The sequence below is a fragment of the Lipotes vexillifer genome, unplaced genomic scaffold (genome assembly GCF_000442215.2).
Source record: "Lipotes vexillifer unplaced genomic scaffold, Lipotes_vexillifer_v1.1 scaffold311, whole genome shotgun sequence".
In the NCBI taxonomy this organism is placed as follows: Eukaryota; Metazoa; Chordata; class Mammalia; order Artiodactyla; family Lipotidae; genus Lipotes; species Lipotes vexillifer.
Genome location: NW_006791012.1, coordinates 5,229,639 through 5,250,878, shown reverse-complemented (window position 1 = coordinate 5,250,878; position 21,240 = coordinate 5,229,639). Strand labels below are relative to the sequence as shown.

General features: G+C 36.7%; 1 protein-coding gene across 1 annotated transcript in view; it reads right to left on the bottom strand.

The window, feature by feature from the left end:
• Positions 1 to 21,240, bottom strand: part of WDPCP (WD repeat containing planar cell polarity effector) — a 175,400-nt gene that overhangs the window by 133,866 nt on the left and 20,294 nt on the right. Inside the window, exons 3-6 of the mRNA XM_007464152.1 lie at positions 16,796 to 16,843; positions 15,906 to 15,950; positions 14,318 to 14,388; positions 14,007 to 14,066 (exon numbers count right to left, since the gene is read on the bottom strand). Of these exons, the coding sequence (XP_007464214.1) occupies positions 14,007 to 14,066; positions 14,318 to 14,388; positions 15,906 to 15,950; positions 16,796 to 16,843 (224 nt within the window). The remainder of the gene's footprint in view (positions 1 to 14,006; positions 14,067 to 14,317; positions 14,389 to 15,905; positions 15,951 to 16,795; positions 16,844 to 21,240) is intronic.

Genomic DNA, 21,240 nt, shown 5'->3' with positions numbered 1-21,240 from the left:
AAGAACAGTCTCTTCAACAAATGGTGCTGGGAAAACTGGATATCCACATGCAAAAGAGTGAAGATGGACCCTTACCTTACAGCATACACAAAAATTAACTCAAAATGGATTAAAGATCTGGACTCAGACCCAGAACCATAAAACTCCTTGAAGAAACCATAGGGGAAAAGCTTCATAACACTGGATTTGAAAATGATTTCTTAGATATGACACTAAAAGCAAAAATAGACAAATGTGACTACATAAAACTTTTGTGCGTCAGAGGACACAATTAACAGTGAAAAGGCAACCTACAGAGTGGGAGAAAGTATTTGCAAATCATGTATCTGACAAGAGATTAATATCCAAAATATACTTTTTAAAACTCCTGTAACTCAACAACAACAAAAAAATCAAAAAATTCAATTAACAAATGGGCAAATGACTTGAATGGACATCTCCAAAGATGATATACAAATGGCCAACAAGCATATGAAAAGATGCTCAACATCACTAATCTTTAGAAAAATGCATATCAAAACCACAATGAGATATCACCTCACACCCACAAAATAGCAACTATCAAAAAAAAAAGAACACAGGGCTTCCCTGGTGGCGCAGTGGTTGAGAGTCCGCCTGCTGATGCAGGGGACACGGCTTCGTGCCCCGGTCTGGGAAGATCCCACGTGCCATGGCCGCTGAGCCGGCGCGTCCGGAGCCTGCGCTCCACAACGGGAGAGGCCACAACAGTGAGAGGCCCGCATACTGCAAAAAAATAAAATAAAAAATAACAAGTGTTGGTGAAGATGTGGAGAAACTGGAACCCTTCTGTACTGTTGGAGGGGCTGTAAAATGGTTCAGCTATGAAAAACAGGAGGTTCCTCAAAAAATTAAAAATAAAACTATCATCTGATTGAGCAATCCCATTTGTGGGTATATAAGCAAAAGAAATGAAAGCAGGGTCTTCGAGAGCTATTTGTACACCCATGTTCACAGCAGCATTATTCACAATAGCCAAGAGAAGGAAACAATCCACATGCTCATCAACAGATGAATGGATAAACATAATGTGGTACATACATCCAGTGGAATATTATTCAGCGTTAAAAAGAAAGACAATTCTGTCACACGCTACAACATGGATGAACCATGAGGACATTATGCTAAGTGAAATAAGCCAGTCACAGAAGGACAAATACTGCATGGTTCCACTTACATGAGGTAGCTAAAATAGTCAATCTCGTAGAAGCAGAGAGTAGAATGATGGTTGCCAGGGGCTGGGGGTAGGGGTAAACGGAGTTGTCATTTAAAGGGTAGAGTTTCAGTTTTGCAAAATGAAAAAGTTCTGGACATGTTTCACAACAATGTGAATATACTTAACACTACCAAACTGTACAGTTAAAGATGTGTTAAGATGGTAAATTTTATGTGTTTTTTACAATAAAAAATTTGTTTAATTAGAAAATTTCAAGTTTGGGACTTCCCTGGTGGTCTGGAGGTTAAGACTGCGCTCCCAATGTAGGGGACCAGGGGTTTGATCCCTGGTCAGGGAACTAGATCCCACGTGCCACAACTAAGACCCAACACAGCCAAATAAATAAATAAACATTAAAAAAAAAATTTTAAGTTTATTGGAAAGGTCCAGTTGACAGAATTATTTTTAAAAAGCAGGTATCTGTGGCAAAAACTGTTTCTAAACATTTTAAATATATTAACTTACTTAATTCTTATAATAAACCTATGAGTTAGATATTTTTCTATTCATTTTATAGTTAAGTGAACTCTGGCACAAACAGGTGAAGTAACTTCCCCAAAGTCACACGGCTAATAAGCCAAGATTTGACACCAAGAAGAATGGAGCAGTTTGCACTTTCCACCAGTAAGAGAAGGGACAATCATGTGGGGTTCTGAGAAGGCCAGAGGGAATGGGATCCAAGTCTATGCCAGAGGCTCCCAAACTTTCTCAGTTCATGGCACCCTCTGGGTCTCAGAAATTTTTATGGTTCCCCTAGTCCAAAAGAAATAACAGAATTCAAACAATTTAAGTATTTATATCCCAACAACTTGGTAGCCATTTGAAAACATAATACACAGAGATTGAAAGAAAAATATATTTAATTCCTAAATAACCACATTACTTACTAATGGGATGTGTGCACTATTAGAAGTTGGGCACTACACAACTTCTCAAACCTTGGAATCAGACTGGAAACCCTTACCCTCACTGTGTTCTATGTTAATTCTTGTGTGGTACTTGCTTTTTATCACAGCAAGCTCTAAAAAACAAGCTTCATATAGATATGACCTCCCCAAAAGGAATTTAGTGTGTTCTAATGTTGAAAATCTGCTCTACCTGGAGCTACTTGTTTGTGTAGAATCCAGCAGAAGTCTTGTGTTCTTCTTGAAATTTTAAAATATCCTGCAGGACTCCTGTGAATTCACTGCAATTCCCAGGGTGCATCAGTGCACAGTTTGAGAACTGTGGGTCTAGGTAGGATGCTGGGCTTTAAACAGGAGTAAAGATTATTCCTCTATTATGGCAGAAGGATGGATACAGATAGAGATTTATATGTTTGGCACTTAGTGTTAACTGAGAACTCACAATTCAACCTAGGACTCTACTTAGACCAAGGGGACTACCAAATGATAGGTACTTCACTGTGGAAAGCCACTGTGAATATTTTACATTCAACACTATTTTATAAGAAGCATAGTTGCAGCTGCCTTTAATTTCAGTCACTTAAGTAGTATAAATGCTAACCTAATAGTTTTATTTTTTAACTTTATTTTTTAAAATAAGGGGTATAAATCACAATTTGGCAAAAGCACTTGATGTGTTTTCTATACCAGCTATTTTGGCATATCTATAACACAATATTCTCAAATATCATGAATGTAATGTTGCTGGGTTCTCACACCCAACCATATATACTAAGTTTATATGTACATTTCTAATTGGCACATTCCAAACTGTGCATCTAATACAAAGTTCTAAATTTGAAGTCATATTTTAAGTTGTTATATAAAAATTAAGTACAAGGACTAAAATATAATGCACTAAAAGTCTTCTTATTAGCTAGCTATCGATGTAAAACTTTACTCTCCCTTTATAAAGTACATACATGTCTGGCATGTGTTTGTTTCCATTTTGTAAAACACACATGAAAATCAATGAGAGTCATTAGATTATTCAGATTTTGAACTCATTTAGCTTTAAACATATTTCCTATTAACTATAACTGGATATATGGAGGAAATTCATAGTCCTGAACTGGCTTCCTTTGTGGCAAAATACCTTGAAGCTTCCAAAACATTATTAGACCCAAATGCCAAGGGCAGAGGCAGGGAATTATGAGTTTCTTCAAAGAAATGTTTTTAAATGAAAATAATTAATAAAAGAGAAGAAAGGACCATTTATGAAAAGAACAGGAAGGAAATGCTGATTGATGACACAAAGATACATTATTATGAAGAAGATAAAAATTTTCTTTGTGTCATAACAGTGTTCTAAAATTGGGTCCATATATTACTGTATATTTAAGAGTAAATAAATAGTTAATGTATTGATGAATTATCATAGGTCATCAAACTTTGGATTGAATTAGTCAAGATACAATGTAAATTTTCTATTTTTCCTGGAAAGGAATGATTTTTTTTTTCCCTAAAAGAGTAATTATTAGGGCATGATATTAAACTGGCTAGCTGAACATTAAGATTAGTCAGGTATAGTATTGTGTGTATGCAAACATACAGATATGCATTCTTATTCTTAATATAAATCTTTGTGGGTGTGATGGCGCATGCATCACTCAGAGCTCCTTCAGGAGGAAGGAATGCTGGGAACACAGTTGACTGACCAAGACCAAATATTCCCTAGGTGACTAGTAGCCAATGGCTGAGCATGGTGTGGTACTAGTCCAACAGGGGACTCCTCTAATGAGCAGCTTTGACTCAGGGACTCTCCTGTGGCTGAAATTTTCTGAGCACCATGCTGCAGCCTGAGGCTCCTTATACCCAGTCTTTTCTCCTCATCGCTCAGGGCTCAGACCAGCATCACAGTCAAAAGGCTCTCCTGCCTGCTTCCTTCCCCTTTATATTTCACATCTCCCCATAAATCACTTGCTGTCCTAGCACTATCTTGACATCTGCTTCTCAGAAGCACTCTGGGCATGTTTAAAAAATATTTCAGGGCTTCCCTGGTGGCGCAGTGGTTGAGAGTCCGCCTGCCGACACAGGGGACGTGGGTTCGTGCCCCGGTCCGGGAAGATCCCACATGCTGCAGAGCGGCTGGGCCCATGAGCCATGGCCGCTGAGCCTGCGCATCCGGAGCCTGTGCTCCGCAACGGGAGAGGCCACAACAGTGAGAGGCCCACATACCACACACACACACACAAAAAGTATTTCAATTAAAGAAATACACATATAAATTGTTAAAATGTCAAAGAATACTTGGAATTAAAGCAGCTGTTTACTGTCTTATCCCACCACAGCCTCTCATCCCACTCTCAAATGTAATCATTTCAACTCTTAGTAATTTCTCCTGGTTCTACCATCATATTTCTAAATATGCTGTGTCACTTAGAACTGCATTCAGGTGCATGTAATAGAAACCTTAAAAAAAAAAAGTCATTACTTAACCGAATGGAAGTTTGTTCTTCCTCACAGAACAAGAAATATGGCCTTAAGCAGTCCATGGCTGAAAAGACAGCTCCGTGACATCAACAGGTACCAGGAACCTACTTTTCATCCCCTTTCCCTTTATTAAGTGGCTTTTGGTTAACATTACTCCCGCAATTAATTCTTCCCTTTTCTGCATCGACTGTACTACTCCCATTAGCTTACCAACAGGAATAGATGTTATTTCTTGCATCTAAAAAAAGAAACAAAAACCTCTTTTATTTATTTATTTATTTATTTATTTTTGCGGTACGCGGGCCTCTCCTGTTGCGGAGCACAGGCTCCGGACACGCAGGCTCAGCGGCCATGGCTCACAGGCCCAGCCGCTACGCAGCATGTGGGATCTTCCCGGACCGGGGCACAAACCCGTGTCCCCTGCATCGGCAGGTGGACTCTCAACCACTGTGCCACCAGGGAAGCCCCAAAAACCTCTTTTAACCTCACCTCTGTCTCAAGCTCCTGACCTATTTCTCCATTTTCCTTTTTAAAATAATCCCTTCTGATGTTGTAAAGCCCTAATTTCTCTCCTTCCATTTTCCCTTAAATACATTCCAGTCAGGCTTCTGCCCATACCATCTATTGACCCTGCTCTAATCTAGGTCACGAATGACCTCCATGCTACTCCATCTGATAGTCAATCTCAGGCAACTGTTACTGGTATGCTACATACCAGCAACACTCAACTTTCTTCCTGAAACCTAGTTTCCAGGGCACCACATTCCCTTCAGTGTGCTCTACCTCTCTGGCTACTCCTTATTCATCTCCTTTCTCCATCTCTCCCTTTCTCTCTCTCCAATCCCCAATGCTGGAGCACCCCAGAGCTCCGCCCTTCTGCCTCCTCTAGTTCTCTATCTACACTTACTCCCTTGGTGATCTTCACTGATTTCTTGGCTTCAATACCATCTCTGTTGCTGCCTCCCAAATTTCTCTCCAGCCCAGGGCCTTCTCTAAATGACACATTCCTATGACCAGTTGTCTACTGACTTCTCTACTTGAATATCTAATAGGCATTTCAAACACTGACGTCAAAAACTGAGCTCCTGATATTTCCCTCAAAAATGTCTCTTCTCAGTCTTTGCCATCTCAGTAAATGGCCATTCTTCCAGTTGCTCAGAAATTTCTCCTATATTCCACATCTGATCCATCAGCAGAATCTGGCCACTTCTCACCACTTAACCACTCCATGTGGTCAAAACCACCGTTATGGCTGTTCACCTGGACTATGGTAGCAGCTTTCTAACTGATTGCCCTGATTTGATCTTCGCTTCCTTCAATGTGTTCTTATCACAATACCTAGCGTTATCCAATTAAAAAGTAAATCAGATCAAGCTCCTCCTCTGCTCAAAAGCCCTGAAGGGTTTCCCCATCTCACTTAGAGTAAAAGCCAAGTCCTTTCAAAGGCCTGGAAGGCCCTTATATAACTAGTGCCTCATTTTCTCTCTGATCTTAATTCCTACTACTCTTCTCCTTGCTCATCCCACTCCAATCAGATCAACTCTCTGATGTTTTTCAAACATGCCACGTATACTTCCATCTCAGTGCCTCTGTACCTGCCTTTCCCTCTGCCTGGAACCCTCTTCTCCAGATACCTTCCACGGCTTGCTCCTTTATGTCTTAATCACACGAGGTCTTTCCTGGTCACCAGATATCAGGCCCATCCTGCCCTACCATCCCCCACATATACTTCCTATTTTTCTTGCTTTATTTTTCTCTTAACAGTTTTTATTACTTTCTTGCATACTCTAAATTTTACTTATCATTCCCTTCTTGATTGTCTACCTAATAAAATTTAAGCTACAGGGGAAAAGGGATAACGGTCATTTTTGTCTGTTTTATTCATTGGCATCCCTAGCAATGAGAATTCTATTTGGCATATACTAGGCACTATATATATATGCCTTGAGTGAAAGAATGGTCAAAAACAGGGCCCTGTCCCTTCAGGAATATTTCAGATCCAGACTGGAAGCACAGAAGCTGAAAAGCCACATCCCAGTTGAGTCTGGTGTGACATTATATATATATATATATAAAATAAGTACATGTATTTTATATGTAAAAATACATTTAAAGTATGCAATATTCCTACAATATTTTGTTTTAGAGGAATTTCAAATGCCTTAGCCTGGGGAAGACATATTTTTGGATAGGGGCAGTGGCCTATGGAGAATAATACCACTAGTTTGAACAACCTACTCTGCCCTCATAGCAGGCAGTGAATGGAAGTGCTTTGTGGAGCCGCTGAAAGCCCGAGGCAACAGGAAGAGTCAGTAAAACAGTGCAATATTTATTTAAAATTCTGATATTTTGCTCATTATAGGTCTTCTGAGGGGCATTAATTCTGATTTTTAAATGTTGTACAAAAATATGACTTAAAAAAAGTAAACTTTCTTTTAAGTCCTACCAGGAACCTCTGCTTACTTTGGCCAGAACTGCCTCATTTTGCCACTCTGAACAAGAGGGTCTGTTCATAAAGAAAAATGGATACTGGACAAGCAACTAGCAATATCTTCCATATATGTTATTTCTTGATTTAGTCATTACTTACTGATTTTTTTTCAGTAAAATTTAATTATCCTATATCTTTTATTATCTTATTAAATATTATTATTATTAATTCTCCTAGATCAGACTAGATATCAGATCTATCAGTTCCTTTTCTTCCCTCCCTCCAATATCCCTAGGAGAACCTTCTGTCCCCTGCCCCAATTTGGACCAGCTGCTACCTAGGCCTAAGGCACAGTCATCCTAAGATTTCTCTTCATTTCTTTCCTGTGTAAGATCCTCTGTTTCCTGGATCCTAAGAAATCTTGCTTCTTGGTTCACTCTACTGCTTTAGGGCAGCACATCTTCCAATAACTTCCTGAGAAAAAGTTCATGGCAGGTAGGTAAGATTTTTTGAGAGCTAACTAGCTTGAAAATGTCCTTGCTTGAAAGACAATTTAGAATTCTAGACACAGAATTCTAGGCTAAAAGCTCTTCCCTTCAGAATTCTGAAGGCATGATTCCACAGTCTTCTAACTCCTTGTATTGCTGTTGAGAAGTCTGATCCCCATTCCTTTCAATGTATCTTATTTTTCTTTTTTTACTGCAAAAGCTTTCTGGATTGTCTCTTTATCTTTGGTTTTCTAAAATTCACAAAATATGTCTTGGTATTAGTCTTTTTTTTCAACCACTGGGTCCTTTCAAATTGGAAACAAACATCCTCCAATTCTGGGAAATTTTCTTCTATTATATTTTGTTTGCTTGTTTCTTCCCTCCTGTTTTCTATCATTAGTAAGATATTGGACCTTCTGCCCGGATGCTCTAATCTTCTTATCTTCTATTGCCTATTGTTCACTATGTCCTTTAGTACACTCTGTTCTGCATTATAGGGATATTTTAACTTTATCATTCAATTCTTCTATTAATTCTTCTATCTATGCTGTCATATTTTTTAAATTTATTTTTATTTATTTTTGGCTGCATTGCGTCTTTGTTGCTGTGCGTGGGCCTTCTCTAGTTGTGGCGAGCAGGGGCTACTCTTCGTTGCGGTGCACGGGCTTCCCACTGCAGTGGCTTCTCTTGTTACGGAGCACGGGCTCTAGGCACACGGGCTTCAGTAGTTGTGGCACACAGGCTCAGTAGTTGTGGTGCATGGGCTTAGTTGCTCCGCAGCATGTGAGATCTTCCTGGACTAGGGCTCAAACCTGTGTCCCCTGCATTGGCAGGTGGATTCTTAACCACTGTGCCACCAGGGAAGCCCCTATGCTGTCATATTTTTAATTCTCAAGAGCTCCTTTCCTTTTTCCTGAGTATTCCTTTTTCAAAAATAGCATCCTATTCTTGTTTCAAAGATGCAAGAACTTCTCTTATTTCTCTGTGGGGATTAATTTTAATTCCCTGAATTTAGTTCTGTTTATTGTACTGTCTCTGATTCTTTTTCTTTTCTGTTTGTTTTAGCCTCAGACTCATAGATCTTAAATTTACAGATGGAGATTTCCTTGAAAGTACTGTGGATCTCTGGCTCCCTGGTTATATTTATTTATTTTTTTAATGGATCTTTTTTGGAGTATAATTGCTTCACAATACTGTGTTAGTTTCTTTTGTGCAACAAAGTCAGTCAGCCATATGCATACATATATCCCCATATCCCCTCTGTCTTGAGCCCCCTCCCACCCTCCCTATCCCACCCCTCTAGGTTGTCGCAAAGCATCGAGCTGATCTCCCTGTGCTATGCAGCTGCTTCCCACTAGCTATCTATTTTACATTTGGTAGTGTATATATGTCGATGCTACTCTCACTTTACCCCAGCTTCCCCCTCCCCCCCCTCAGTGTCCTCAAGTCCATTCTCTATGTCTATGTCTTTATTCCTGCCTGGCCACTAGGTTCAGTACTATTTTTTTTTTAGATTCCACATATATGCATTAGCATATGGTATTTGTTTTTCTCTTTCTGACTTACTTCACTCTGGATGACAGACTCTAGGTCCATCCACCTCACTACAAATAACTCAATTTCGTTTCTTTTTATGGCTGAGTAATATTCCATTGTATATATGTGCCACATCTTTATCCATTCATCTGTTGGACATTTAGGTTGCTTCCATGTCCTGGCTATTGTAAACAGTGCTGCAATGAACACTGTGGTACATGTTTCTTTTTGAATTATGGTTTTCTCAGGGTATATGCCCAGTAGTGGGAGTGCTGGGTCACATGGTAGTTCTATTTTTATTTTCTAAGGAACCTCCATACTGCTGTCCATAGTGGTTGTACCAATTTACATTCCCATCCCTGGTTATATTTAAAAGTGAGTCTCCAAAAAATTGATTGGAAGCTTGGTGTGTACCAGGAGGCTTGTTAACTTGGGCTTCACTGTAAGGAGATTTGATGGCACATCTATATTTTCAAAAGGAACTACCAAATATCAGTATCCATAGGCTTTGCTCTGGGAGTAATAATCTATTTTGTCAGAGAAGGGTCTTCTAAATAAGTTACATTGAGATATAAGCCTCGGTGCTGGAGCGGGTAAGGAGTTGGGGAAGATCTCACCATTCCAGATACAGACTCTTACTTAATCCCCTTATTTTCAGTCTAGCCACCTTACTTCTACTCTATGCTTAGAATCTTCAAGTCCAGAAACCCCCTAGTTTGGTGTTTCCAGAAAATAATTATCCCATTTCATTTGTTCTTTGTAGAAACCACCTCTGGTTTTCATGTTTTAGCCTACATCCCACTGCCAGGCTAATCTCTGTGCTTTCTCTAAATTCTTATTACCTTTTTAACTTGGTGTCATACAACTTAACACTCACTAGTGTCCTAGTGATTTTACATGTCTGTTTTCCTTGACTAGGTTATGCGGGCAACTCAGCCCACACTTTACATATCTTTAGTGCCTCCTGCAATGGTGGCAGTCAGTAAATACTGTGTGATGGGTTTTGTATAAATAATATGCTATTACTAATAGTTGTAACTTAAAACCACGTTTTGTCAATTATTATTTTATGAGGAAATCGAAACTGATTTTCACACAGTTTGATGAAAGAACAGGTAACGATGCTATTCATTATACAATTGAGGAAGTTATAATAAAATAAGTTCCTTAAGGTCACAGTTTATCTGTGATATGCTTGGAAAATAATCTCTACTTTTACATAGCCTGTCAAGTAATTCATTACAAGAATTTAAAAAGAAAACTATCTTTTCTTGGCATTTTAAAATTGTATCTGGAAATGTAGAATAAGTATAGAAAGAAATCAGGGTAAAGATGACTATATCATGCTTTTATGCTCAAATGTACATATATGATTCAAATAATTTAATCTAAAATCAATATATATGAAGTTACATCTATCTTAATGATAATATTGCTTTTAACTAATTATGCAGTAATCTGAAAATATGAATGTGACTTGAAGCACAACTTAAGGAATTAAAATATTCCACCACAGCAGTGTACAATTTAATAGTATCTTAATGCTGAAACTATTATTCCCTAAGAACACTTTGGAAAATGGTTTAAGAAATTCAAAGCAGAAAATTATTAAATACTTTCTCATAATAAAATAATTTTAGGAGATCAAAAAAACGGTGAGAAATATATGTGATACATTTTTAATTCATTTCAAACTAGTAACAGGCACAGTCTGAAAAACCAACTTCAAAAGAAAGTTTTCATATAGAACATATGTATAGGTAAGTCTTGATTTATAAACTGTTCTAAATTTACAAATGGAATTATTTTTTAAATGGTACAATTTACAGGTCATTGAATCACTGAATCAACAACATGAATTAAGCTTTGATACTGATGATAACCTATCAGAAAAAACCCTTGTTACACAACAGAGGAAAAATCCAGGCTCAGATTGCAACCTCTGAAATTCTTTATGTTGTTGTAGTTGCATCACTAATTCCTGAACAACTGAACCTTTTGAAGAAATAAGGATCCCTTAAAAAGAAGACAACCAAGATAAATTCCATATACTCTAAAGTTGCCCCTTTTTGAGGGGGGGATAAAAGATTTACATTAGTTAAGGAGTGGCACAGTCAAAAACTGAAGAGTCTAACTATGTTAGCACCAAGATACTGAGGAACTTTTTTCACTTCTTTTCTAAGAATTAGAGAACATTATGTTGTGATCAATGGCTGCCATTTTAGGGTTAAATATATGGGGAAAATTACTAATAGAAATGTAAGCATATGTTATCTTTAGAGTTACCACACTGGATGATGTACAAAAGGGGGACCCTATGGGAGCCTGTAGAGATGATTTACTGATTTTGCAGCTAACAAAAGGTTAAGGGGATCCTTATGAAAATTTAGCTTGAGCACCAAATTTTTAATTTTCTGTCATATTAGAGATCTTTAAGAATAACACACATATTCATATTTTTAGAAGACCTAGCTAATAGTCCTGTCTAGAAACTGTGGTAGTGGATGGATAATGTTAGGAGGTCTTTCAAAGGCCCTAAAGATATGGGGAATAACCTGGACCTGTGGACACGGTGGAGGTCAAGTTATCTTGCTGAAATATATCACATCAAGAATGTGCTGGTAGTAAAAGGTCTATTTAAGGCATATCTTATCAATCATAGAAATAAAGCACAAAATATGACAGAACATAATGATAAGTTCCACTGGAAATGTTAAACGCAGACTCATTGGTACAACAGCCTATGAAATCAGTATTTTCAGTTTCCTATAAATTACGGAAGTAATTTTGTATATATTCTATCACACAAATTCCTTTTCTGAGTTGAATTAATTCAGTAGTGAGGAATATCCATCTTCATACTCTCCCATACACACATGCACACAAACCTGCTTATTAAATTAAAATGCAATAAAGTCTATTTAAAATGGATTGTATATTGAGATGCTCCACTGCATATTTTCAGATGCCTGACATGTTCCAACTTATCTGTGCAACAGTGAGGGTGAGGCTATGAGACACACCTCTTACTATAGGTGGTAGGCTTCCCCTGCAGTCAAATAATTTTGAACCAGCTTTTAAAGTGAGTAATGGCATTGAGAAGTACAATTTGAGTTGTACTAAGTTTAAAACTTTCTGGAGTATATTTTGTATTCAAGTTTTAAAGTCTGATTAAAATTTTTATGAAAACAAATTATGAATTTTTAAATAATTCCATCCTTTTCAATAGTATCCTAAGTCTAATTTAAGAAGTATTATGGTTCTAAAAAAGAAACGAAATTGAGTTATTTGTAGTGAGGTGGATCGACCTAGAGTCTGTCATACAGACTGAAGTAAGTCAGAAAGAGAAAAATAAATACCCTATGCTAACACACATATATGGAATCAAAAAAAAAAAAAAAAGGTCATGAAGAACCTAGGGGCAAGACGGAATAAAGACACAGACCTACTAGAGAAAGGACTTGAGGACATGGGGAAGGGGAAGGGTAAGCTGGGACAAAGTGAGAGAGTGGTAGTGTATATATGGACATATATACACTACCAAATGTAAAATAGATAGCTAGTGGGAAGCAGTAGCATAGCACAGGGAGATCAGCTCGGTGCTTTGTGACCAGCTAGAAGGGTGGGATAGGAAGGGTGGGAGGGAGATGAAAGGGGAAGGAGATATGGGGATATACGTATATGTATAACTGATGCACTTTGTTATAAAGCAGAAACTAACACACCAGTGTAAAGTAATTATACTCCAATAAAAATGTTTAAAAAAAAAGAAGTATTATGGTTCTAAAAATATTAATTCAACCTTGTAAACAGTCTCTGGAAAATAATAATTATGACAGTTGAGAAGGTAACTAAAGTCACTTTCATGAATAAAGGTAGACTAGTTTAAACAAAAAATGAGCACAAACCAGAGTCCACTAAAATGAGATCTATATTCAAACAGCAGATTAACACAAGTTTATAATTACTACAAATTCAATGTTATAGATTTATGGATAGAGCCATGGGTCTAAACTTCAAACAAGAGTAGTTAGACCTAAAATTTGTGAATCACATTGTAAACAAGTAAGAATTTAAATTGATACAGGATATTTAATTCCATAAAACAGTTATAATTATTAGTAGTACTGATGTAACTTCAACTACATGTAGGAGTAGAATATTACTAATGATTCTTTTTATCATAAGTAAAATTTTTCTAGGCGAGTAGCATTTTTTAAGCCTATTGACACAGCTGAGATATTTGTCCATTATTTTATGATCAATGGACAAGTGATTATTATGTCCTGAATCTAGACCCATTCAACAGGTAGCTCACCTTGCCCAGGCTCTAATAGTGCTGTACAGAAGAACTTTCTGTGATGGAAATGCTCTGTATATATACTGTCCATATGGTAACATGTGGCTACTGAGCACTTAAAATGTGGGTAGTGCAACTGAGGAACTGAATTTTTAATTTTAATTAGTTTAAATTTATATTTAAATAGCCACAGGTGACTACCAGCTACCATATTAAACAGTACAGTTTAGAAGATTCAAAAAGTAAGAGCAAATGTCTTGTTTTGTTAGGTCTAACTCTAGTCTGCTTGTTGATTTCCATAAGCATGGTGTTCACAAGTGCTTGCAAGAGTGGTCAAAATACGTTTTGTCCTATGGTTTTGCCTTCATTCATAAATATGATTAAATCTATGACAAACAAAAAATACCATCTGAAAAGACTGTTACTAGTGCTTATAGTGTCAGTACAACTATACTGATTAATGAGGTAGCCTGAGTCAATCTGTCTAATGTTAGTTCTAGAATGACTAGAATTCAAACTATGAAATACCTGTTCCTAAAAAGTTTTTGTCCATTACCTATCATAACACAAGAATACCAATTACTGCATAGTTTTCAGCTCCACTGGTTAAACACTGCGAAAGCATGTCAAACCTTTTTACCTGACAGACATATTTGTTCTTCCATTTGCTCAGCACACACTGACTATTTTGCATCAGCTCCTGAAGGAAACAGAAAAAGAGAGTGCAGTTGCCTATACATATTGTCGTTACCAGTTAAAGTGCTTCTGATTTGCAAGCAAAAAAAAAGATCAGCATGCCTCACAAAGATGCAACTGTTTTGGAACTCCTCACTGGACAAAAGCAAAGCTATCATCACCAGGAGAGTTGATCCTTTATGAAAATTAAAGCTGTTGAAAGATGTTTTAAAACAGATTTGTTTGTTGCCATTTTTGAAACTTCTGGAAAGATACCTCTAACTCCTTGAGTGAGTCTCGAAGTTTTTCTGGGCGTCTGTTTTTGAGCGTCCATGGAAAATCTCGTGCTGGCAAACAAAATGTGTACTACAGTTAGTTAAACATGGTTTAAAAAGGAAACTCTGCTTAGCAATGTGCCTTAGGAGATTAAAATAAAACACCTCCTTAATTGAAAGTAGGCTTCACTTCCATCATCAAATGACAGTTTTTGAAAGGCTCTGTCATAAAAACAGGATTTTTACCACAAAACAATTTCCCTGATCAAAATTTTATGACAACTAACAAGGCTTGGAGAATCCCTGGGAAAGTTTCCTAGGCCTGTGAATCTAGCACTTAACAGTAAATGACCCACTCTTTACCACAGAAGTAACATTTTCATATAAATAAAGAGTCAATCCAAAAGAAATTCCAAACTGTGCAAGTAGCCTTATCAGATCTGAAAATTCCTATGAGTAAATGAATATAGTGAAGAAAGAAATAAAATTTAAAAAATAACACAGAGAAAATGAATTTAAAATTAAGCATCACACATTTAAACTAAGGACAAATTTGAGGGAAATCCAAGTTTTAACAGATGAGACACTAACAGTGCTCTTTTCTATTTAAAATAATTCTCTTTAAAGTCTACACCACAATTCAATAATGATAAGCCTTTGTTTTGTTTTAAATTAAAAGATAAAATTATTTAGTAGAGTCTCAATGTTAGCCTAAGACAAACTAAAAATAGTTCTGTTTAAAAGAATTAACAGAATATTAAATTCATTATAATGATATCGATTTCATCACAAAAATGAATTCATCTCTGAATTCTCCTAAATAATAATTCTAAATGCGTGTGTACATGTGTTTTGTATGTATGTACATATAATATACAGTATATATAGGCATTTACATTTTTATAGAATTGCTATTATCTTATTAAAGCAAATTAATGACATTCTATAAACATAATTTATGATGTGCAGAGCATATGTAAAAAGTTTTAAATCTCTGTTGCAGGTACTAATACAGTATTTTTAAAAATTAAATGTTAGCTTGATCATTTAAAATGAGAATAAGTAGGATATTCAGCTCCACCTATATTCCAAATAAAACAGTCATATTTTAACCACATTATACTGTACCCATATTACATATATAACACATTCATATATTTGAAAACAGGAAAGACTAAAGAGAATAAAATGCTAATACTGATAATTACAAACCTTATTCTCTTACAATGGGTAAAACATATTAATAATTTAGGCATAATATGGATAATAAAATGTTACCAGAATTTAAGCATGGTACACTTTTTAAATATATTAAATAATATAAATATGGTTCATTAAGAAAGTTTGTTTACAGAAGCATATATCTCACCAAACAGTGGACAGAGATTTCAATGGTCTAAACGAAAAATTCCTAATATAATTCTTATTCATGTTTATGTACCTAAAAAATGGGAATTTATAAGAAATTTGTAAGGAATAACATTTTCTATTTGTGCAGAAAGTTTAAAATATGCTTTAACACTGAATTTTCAGGGATATTAAAATTCCAGTTTTATAATAATTCCAAAAGAATATAAAGTAAAACTTACATTCTGCCAGCTTCTGCTTTTCTTCTAAGTTACCATGCTCTGTTGCTGATATTGTGGCAGAGGAGAGATGGAAAAAAAAAAAAAAGTGCAAATTATTTTTATTATAATACTTTGTATTTTTATATGTGCATAAATAATGTATTTATACACGCTATTGAGATTAATAAAATATGCTAAACTTTAAAAAAGGCAGTTGAAAAATGCCATAATTTGGATGTCTTCATTTCATAGAAGATTTCCTAAATTTGTAGTGAAAAGGCTTACAAAGCACAACAGGTGGGCCAATATCCTGAGTTTGCAATCTCATCAGATAGGGAACAGAACTGCAACTGAGCCCAGAACAGAAGCTGCTTCAGTCTGTCATCAGAACCATGAAGTCAGCCTATTAGCCACCAAGCTAAGCACACAGGATGCCCACACAAGCCCCACTTCAACAGAGACCAAAACAGGAAGTAACTCTAGCTAGAAAGACCTTTTGGCCCATCATGAAACTTCTGGGATTAACAGGATTAATCAGATAAAGAAAATTGATCACTCACTCAGAAATGGCTATTTCAGCTATCAGGTAAGGATCCGGGAGGCCAGCATCAGTGGGACCCATGCATTAACAATGCCCTCTACTGGGACACTGATAAATAAATGAGAATAGACTGTCCAGTAATCAGTCTAATCAGCAGTAAAATGAAAATTTTCAGGTTCTGCTATAGCATTTTCTCAATATTGCTTTATTTTATATAGAATAGATATCAACCTCAGCATTTTTCTGAAGAACTGGAGTACCCTTTCTTGAAATTCTAGAATTCATCTAAGACTCATAAAAACAGAGCCAGTATTTTATAGTTTAGAATACAAAGTTTATAAAAATCACTTTAGTAGTACAGATACTTTACCTGGTGGCTCTTTCTTGTCATAATACTGGTAGATCCCGATCTCTCTATCTGTAGAAAGCAAGAAATGACATTAGATTATGGTAAAAAGTTATGGAGAATAAGAAGCCAACCCATACTGTACGGCAGGGTCAGTAGGGCAGGGAGGAGGGCAGAAACAATCTCTTTATGTTACTGGAAATAAAATACTTCAAAAGTATCTGGACATGGGTTTATCTCTTCTAGGGATATTCAGGAACTGGATAGTTTATCAGTCCAGTTAGAAAAGAAATACACAAAACTAGAACGGCATGAGGAAAGAAGTGGTAAAGAACTGACGTCAAGGAAGACCAACTTTTTTCTCTCACGCTTCCTTTGATATTTTTCACAGGGTGCTACCAAAAGAAACTACCACTAAGCAAGGCGAAATGAAATCAGTGGATAGAATTCTGAGCTGTGGCTTTCTCTTCTCTAATTTAACTCGAGTCTAGTAGGGTATTTGGGGGAAATCTGCAGAAAAGGTTTAGAGGAAGGTGTGGATAAATTATCTGAAGCTTGTTTAGATTTAAAACACCTTCCAAACCATTCCAATTCGGATGCTCTGCTGGGGTTACAAAAGCAAAGCTAGGCTTCCAAGATGCTGAGAGTGATTTAACCATGGAATCCGTTCCTGCAGTTGAATTACAGGAGAACAAAATAATTGTGTCCACTTTCTTCCTATCTGTGAATGGTGAAATATTTCTTTCTTTGAAATAAGATTTGTTTCCTTACATGCAAAATAATTCTAGTTACTAACAAAAGGATACAACTATTTCTAAAGAAATGGAAGCAGTGCAGGCTGCCCCCTAGCGACTGACTGCTCCAAACTTTCTCAAACTGAACGATAAAACTTCCTCAAAAAAGCTATAATTAACTTTTCAAATACAGTTTTTCAAAATAGTCAATCATGCGTACTTACTGAAGCTCTATTTTATTCATCATGCCACTAATTGGGACATATAATTTAAAGAATGCAGTTTATTTCTGTTGGTTATATTGAAGATACCTAATAAGGAGTGCCAGGGAAAGGTCATGAGTAGGGCTCCTAGGGTACTGATAATATTTTATTTCTTGACCTGGGTGAAGATTTTATGGGTGTGTTCACTTTTTGATAGTTCAAAACATATCTTTATAATCTTTACACTTTTCAATACATATGTAATACTTTTAATAAAAAGATTCTTAAAAAAATCCAAGAACCATATGCATTATGTACACAGGCCATATCCTGTGTAATGAATATATGTACATAATGAATATTCCATCATTCCATGCATCCAAGTATTACAACTCTAGAATAGAACTATGAGGATAATAAGGGGTCCTGAATTCTATGCATAAGTCTGACCTACTGCATCTGGCCCAGAGTGGGGCTCTTAAAACCGAAGCAGGAATAGAAAGGCATCCACATAAGACCCACCTCACGTGGAGTGCCAGAGCCTAAGCTGGATGAGGAAGGTGTCCATAGGGAGAGTCAGCCTGACATAGTATGTCAGAACCCTATCAGGGTGAGAAGCACATTCATAGGAGCAATGGCCTCGTCTTGGGTGTTAGAGGCTGAATAAAGTGAGGAGGACATCCACATACAGGGGCAGCCCAACATAGTGTGTCAGAACATACACGGGGTGAGAAGGACATCCATGCAGGGAAGGGAACTGCCACAGAGACAGAAGACTGTCTGCATACAGGGTGATTTTTAGTAAATAAAATAAAGATATGGAAGCGTCAGCTTTCCCAGTGAGAGAGAAGTACAAATATAAAAAGAGAGAACATTAGAATGAACCCTGTGGTGATAGATTAGAATTTGAGGTACTGGTATGAACTCATGGTTTTCGATATATTGAGATACAGAAGTGAATGTGGATGCAAGTATGTGTGTATGCATACATACATACATTCCCTAAGCTCTGGCCACTGAGAGTACCTGGGAGCAGTGATACTCCAAGAGCAATGAGTACACCTAAAGCACACCTTGGCTTCTAGATACTATTCCCCTCTAAAAGGAACCAAGCTCCTTAGATAATTGGCTGATTCCAGCACTGAGGAAGGGAAAGTATAATAAGAGCCTGAAAGATCTGTTGTGCCAGAAAGAATGGAAATGCTCAAATATTGACAGGGACATGGCACAAAGACAGAGAAGCCAGCTTGCAAGGGGTCCCACTGGCCACATCAGGGACAACTTAAACATCAAAATAAATAACGGTACTAATGGATTAAAACCATTGACTAAAACAGTACCTGAGCCCATAGGGATAAAATAAATTAAAAACATATTTAAAGTTTAATGAGGAATAAGATATTCACATATTTTCAAGGTACCTCCCTTACAAAATACTAATTAATTCCAAAGAAGAAAGTAACTTTGTAGTGGAGAAGCCTAGCAGACATCACCTTAACCAAGTGATCATGAACATCATCAATAAAGACACGAATTGAAATTGTGCACTGCCTGTTAGGATGCATTGAGAATACAGCATCACTTCTGGAATATTCCCACCAGATATGCATAATTTGAACCTACTTATGAGGAAACTTCAATGATCTAAATTTAGGGACATACTACAAAATAAGTGGTAAAAAAAATCTTCAAAAGTGTTAAAGTCACAAAAGTTACAAAATAAATTTAAAAAAATTAAAAGGATGAAAGATTTGTTCCAGAATTAAAGAGAATAAAGAGACATGATAACTAAATATAACATGTCTTTTTTTCTTTTCTTTTTTTTAGGTAAGAAGCGGATTTATTTAGAGAGAAACATACTCCACAGAGTGTGGGCCATCTCAGAAGGTGAGAAAGGCACCAGGGTATGGGGTTGTCAGTTTTTATAGGGGTGGGTAATCTCACAGGCTAATGAGTGGGAGGCTTATTGCAGCTATTTCAGGAAGGGGTAGGGATTTCCAGGAATTGGGCCACCACCCACTTTTTTGATCCTTATGGTTGGTCTTGGAACTGTCATGACGCCTGTGGGCGTGTCACTTAGCATGCTGATGTGTTACAGTGAGCGTATACTGAGGCTTAAGGTCTAGTGGAAGTTGACTTGTCCACCATCTTGGACCCATTTGGTTCTAATCAGTTTATGTCATGTCCTCGGGCTATGTCATTCTTTCAAAGGTTGTGCCCTGCCTCCTTCCCTCCTGTTTCATTCCCCCCTCAGATATTTTACTCCCATATTCTTATGAGAAGCAGAAGGGCAATGGTCTGTCTTCCGTAACTGCTTCAGAGCTGAGTGGGGGGTGTCAACCCTGCCTGTCAGGGAGTAAAAATCTCTGGATGCCTGATCTAGGGGCCCCAGAGGCAGGACAGCTCCTTGTTTTAAGTCAGTATGGGCTGTAATCCTCAAATAGCCATCATCTTGGTGTGGAACTGTTGTAACTGCTTCCATAGCCTTTCTATGAATCTCCTTGATGATGAAGCACTTTTTGTAACAGCATCAGAGTACAAAAATATCTATAAATGACAAAAGACTTAAAAGCCGTGGTTAAACATCTGATTATAGTGTAATCAATAAAGAAACTTGGTTGCAATAACCAGAATTCCAAATGATTACATTTAACTTAACATACCAAATAATCCTAGTTAAATATTTCTCTTTAAGATACCTCAGGGGACCTCTAAAGTACCCCAAAGTTAGCTGGAAATCAAAAGAAACAATTAAAATTTGATATTTGGGAAGTTTTTCAGAAAGTTTTAAAACACTTGGTCAAATAAGATCATAGGTCACTGTGAGACAATACTTATTCCTTAACCAAAGTTACAAAAGATCTCAAAAGCAAATACAAGTCACTTAAAGGCAAAGAAACTCACACAATCTGTTATCAAAAGCAGAATATCAAGAATACTTTGGAGGGAGAAACCAAACCCAGTCTTGTTCTAGCCCATCCCTAACAAAATCCATTTACCCATCTAAATTCAATCCAGTCTTAGAAAATCCTGATCATGCATAACTCTTTTCAGTATTTTTCATTCTTCACACCTTCTTTTACTAAAAAAAAAACCAAGTAATTCTGAACGAGAACCATTTGCTATAAAAAATGACATTGGAGGGACAATTGGTGAAACTCTGAGTATTAGATGGTAGTACTATTATCATTGTTAATGTCTTGATTTTGATGCTTATATAGATGATGTGGGACAACACATTTTCTATAGGAAATACACACTAAAGTATTTGGGAGTGGTGAGGCATCAGATCTGAAACTTACTCTAAAATGGTTCAAGAAAAAAAATTCTCTGTACTAACAAGTTTTCTGTAAAAGTTTGTGATTACTTCAAATTAGAATAGCATTTATCAAAAAGACAAGAAATAACAAGTGTTGGTGAGGATGTGGGGAATAGGGAACTCTTCAGCACTGCTGGTGGGAATGCAAATCGGTGCACTCACTATGGAAAACAGTATGGAGGTTTCTCAAAAAATTAAAAATAGAACTATCAT